We start from the raw sequence: 3,041 nt of genomic DNA, 5'->3' as shown, positions 1-3,041 counted from the left end.
ATGTTGCACTTCACAAAAACTTAATATCATAAAATTTTAATGAATAACAGCCTAAAGGAAAGATTTGTATAAAACATTAAGTTGTTAATACATTGGTATCTTCAGCTCAAGAACTGAATGCTTAATGTGTTTGGACTTAATAATATATAACCAATTTGAGGATAGTCTGCAAGCAGTTATAATTAGTATGAGAATAAGCCTTTAGATTTTAGTTATTGATTTATCATTCAAAATAATTGGTAACCATTTTTTTTTTTTGTTACCGCCTTGTTCTGAGCATCATCATAACTTACAACTACAGTCTCTCTGGGCTAAAAAATTATCCTTGCCTTAGCCTCTCACATAGCTGGGACTATAGGCATGCACCACTATCCCCAGCTAATTTTTCTGTATTTTGTAGAGAGAGGGTCTCACTGTGTTGCTCAGGCTCTCTTGAACGCCTGGCCTCAAATGATCCTCCTGACTTGGGCTCCCAGAGTGCTAGGATTACAGGTGTGAGCCACCATGCCCTGCCTAATAACTATTTCTTAAGGAATGTGGTTTTGGATTTAGGCCTCTGACTTGAAAAGTAACTCTTATTTATTTATTTATTTGCAGTTTTTGGCCAGGGCTGGGTTTGAAACCACCTTACTCCTTTGAGCCATAGGTGCAGCCCTGAAAAAGTTACTTTTAAACCTAAGCTTTATTTAGTTTCTTCCTCTGGGAAAAGGCAATAATGAGTATCTACCATATCTGCTATTGTTGTGAGGAATAAATGAGTTTAAAATACACGGGCTCAGCAGCTAGGGTACCAGCTACATACACTGGGGCTGGCAGGTTCAAATCCAGCCCCGGCCTGCCAAACAGCAATGACAACTACAGCCAGGCATTGTGGTGGGCACCTGTAGTCCCAGCTACTTGGGAGGCTGAGACAAGAAAATCGCTTAAACCCAACAGGTTGCTGTGAGTTGTGACGCCACAGCACTCTACCCAGGGCAACATAGATTCTTATCTATCTATCTATATGTATATATATATATTTGAGGGACACATTGTAGCATATGGAATATTACACACTATATATTTTTTCTTTTCTTTTCTTTTTTTTTTTTTTTTTTTTGAGACAGAGTCTCACTTTGCCCTTGGTAGAGTACTACCAAGGGTGGCATCATATCTTACAGCAACCTCAAACTCAGTTCTCTTGCCTTAGCCTCCCAGGTATCTGGGACTACAGGCGCCCACCACAATGCCTGGCTATTTTTAGAGAAGGGGTCTTGCTCTTGCTCAGGCTCATCTGAAATCAGTGAGCTCAAGCAATCCACCCGCCTTGGCCACCGAGGGTGCTAGGATTAGTGTTCAGCCACCCTCCTGGCCCTATATACAATAACATTTAAGCAAAGATAAAAATCACTCATAGATTCCAAAGATAACGATTGGGGAGGTATTTCTAGTTTTGATTTATGCAGTTTAGGGTGTAATTCAAATCATGTAGTTTTATACTTTTCTTTCTTACAACATGTCAAACTTTCCAATTATGTCTTTAAAATTCCTTTATAGCCAATTTTAATAGTGTGATAGAATGATCTATACTTAACCTAGATTTTTAGTAATTTCCAGGGATTGGTTATTTTCAGCTTTTGATATTATAAATAATGCTGTTTTTAACTTTTGTTTTTGTAGATCTGAAGAAGATACGCCAATCATGGGTGACATTAAAAATTTTCTGTATGCCTGGTGTGGGAAAAGGAAGTTGAACCCAACCTATGAAATTAGAGCAGTGGGGAACAAAAACAGGCAGAAGTTCATGTGCGAGGTACTAATGGATACAGTTTATATTTTTGATTTAAGACTTTTCTGTTTGGAAATGTTACTGTATTGCATATTGGGGAAGAGTAGTCTTTATTGTGACTTAACTAATAACTCTAGTTTATTATAAATCGTTTCAAATGGACACTACTTTTAAAACAATCTGATTATCATTATCAGATTAACAATCTAGTTATCATTAGAGCCTGTATCTTTCTTAGCTTTCTGAGTACAAGTAGAGAATCAAAAAAGTTGAATCAGCTGTTTGGATTTTTACCATCCCCTTTAAAAGTAGAACAATTCTGTTTGTTTCGATCCAAATGGAGAATTTGTTCTTGGATATTATTAAATCAGATTTAGTATGTATATTTTGTTATCTGAGGAGAATATCTGAGCTGCGTAAGTAAATATTCTTATTTTTGGATTAGCTTATATCACTGAAGAAAACAATTACAATGTTTAAGTAGCCCATTGTTTTAGGGATGTTAATTTCTGTGTATTTCTAGAGTATGTCTTCAAAAGTTAGCTGTTTATCTCTTGCTGAACTATTATGAATTTTTTTATTGGGATTCGTTGAGAGTACAAAGAATTAGGTTACAGTGATTGCATTTGTTAGATTAAGTCCCTCTTATAATTGTGTCCTGAATTATGAATAGTTTTTAATCCCAGAATTACCCAGGTCAGTCTCTTAAATATGTTTTTTTTCTTCACTGTTAAAGGTTCAGGTGGAAGGGTTTAATTACACTGGCATGGGCAATTCCACCAATAAAAAAGATGCACAAAGCAATGCTGCCAGAGACTTTGTTAACTATTTGGTGCGAATAAATGAAATAAAGAGTGAAGAAGTTCCAGCTGTTGGGGTAAGTACTTAGGGCGAAGCACTTGAGGTCTGTGTTGTAAGGTGTTATATACGAATCCAATATGTATGGAGACCCATGGTGATAACTTTCCATTGTTTTCAAATATATTTTCATAATGAATGTTGGCAGCTTGTTTTCTCTGAGCATTTTCCTGTTTTACAAATACCCTTTATTAAAAAAAAATACGTTTTATTAGAAGTCACTGTAATCTCCATGTATTATAACGTATTTTATATCTTATAGGCTCTTACTCTCTACAATTTTTTTTTTTTTTGACATAGAGTCTCACTTGTCCTCGGTAGAGTGCGGTGGTCTCACAGCTCACAGCAACCTCCAGCTCTTGGGCTTAGGCAATTCTCTTGCCTCGGCCTCCCAGGTAGCTGGGACTACAGGCAC

General features: G+C 36.5%; 1 protein-coding gene across 2 annotated transcripts in view; it reads left to right on the top strand.

Annotated features, from left to right (window-relative positions):
* DHX9 (DExH-box helicase 9) overlaps positions 1-3,041 on the top strand; it is a 54,318-nt gene that overhangs the window by 2,038 nt on the left and 49,239 nt on the right. For both annotated transcript variants that reach the window (XM_012802666.2, XM_012802667.2), the window contains 2 exons: positions 1,660-1,792; positions 2,505-2,645. In XM_012802666.2, the coding sequence (XP_012658120.1) occupies positions 1,682-1,792; positions 2,505-2,645 (252 nt within the window). In that variant the 5' untranslated portion in view covers positions 1,660-1,681. Of the gene's footprint in view, positions 1-1,659; positions 1,793-2,504; positions 2,646-3,041 lie in introns of those variants that run through there.

The sequence above is a fragment of the Otolemur garnettii genome, unplaced genomic scaffold, assembly GCF_000181295.1.
Source record: "Otolemur garnettii isolate 467f Iridium unplaced genomic scaffold, OtoGar3 scaffold00016, whole genome shotgun sequence".
Taxonomy (NCBI): Eukaryota; Metazoa; Chordata; class Mammalia; order Primates; family Galagidae; genus Otolemur; species Otolemur garnettii.
This window is presented reverse-complemented; position numbering and strand designations above follow the sequence as displayed.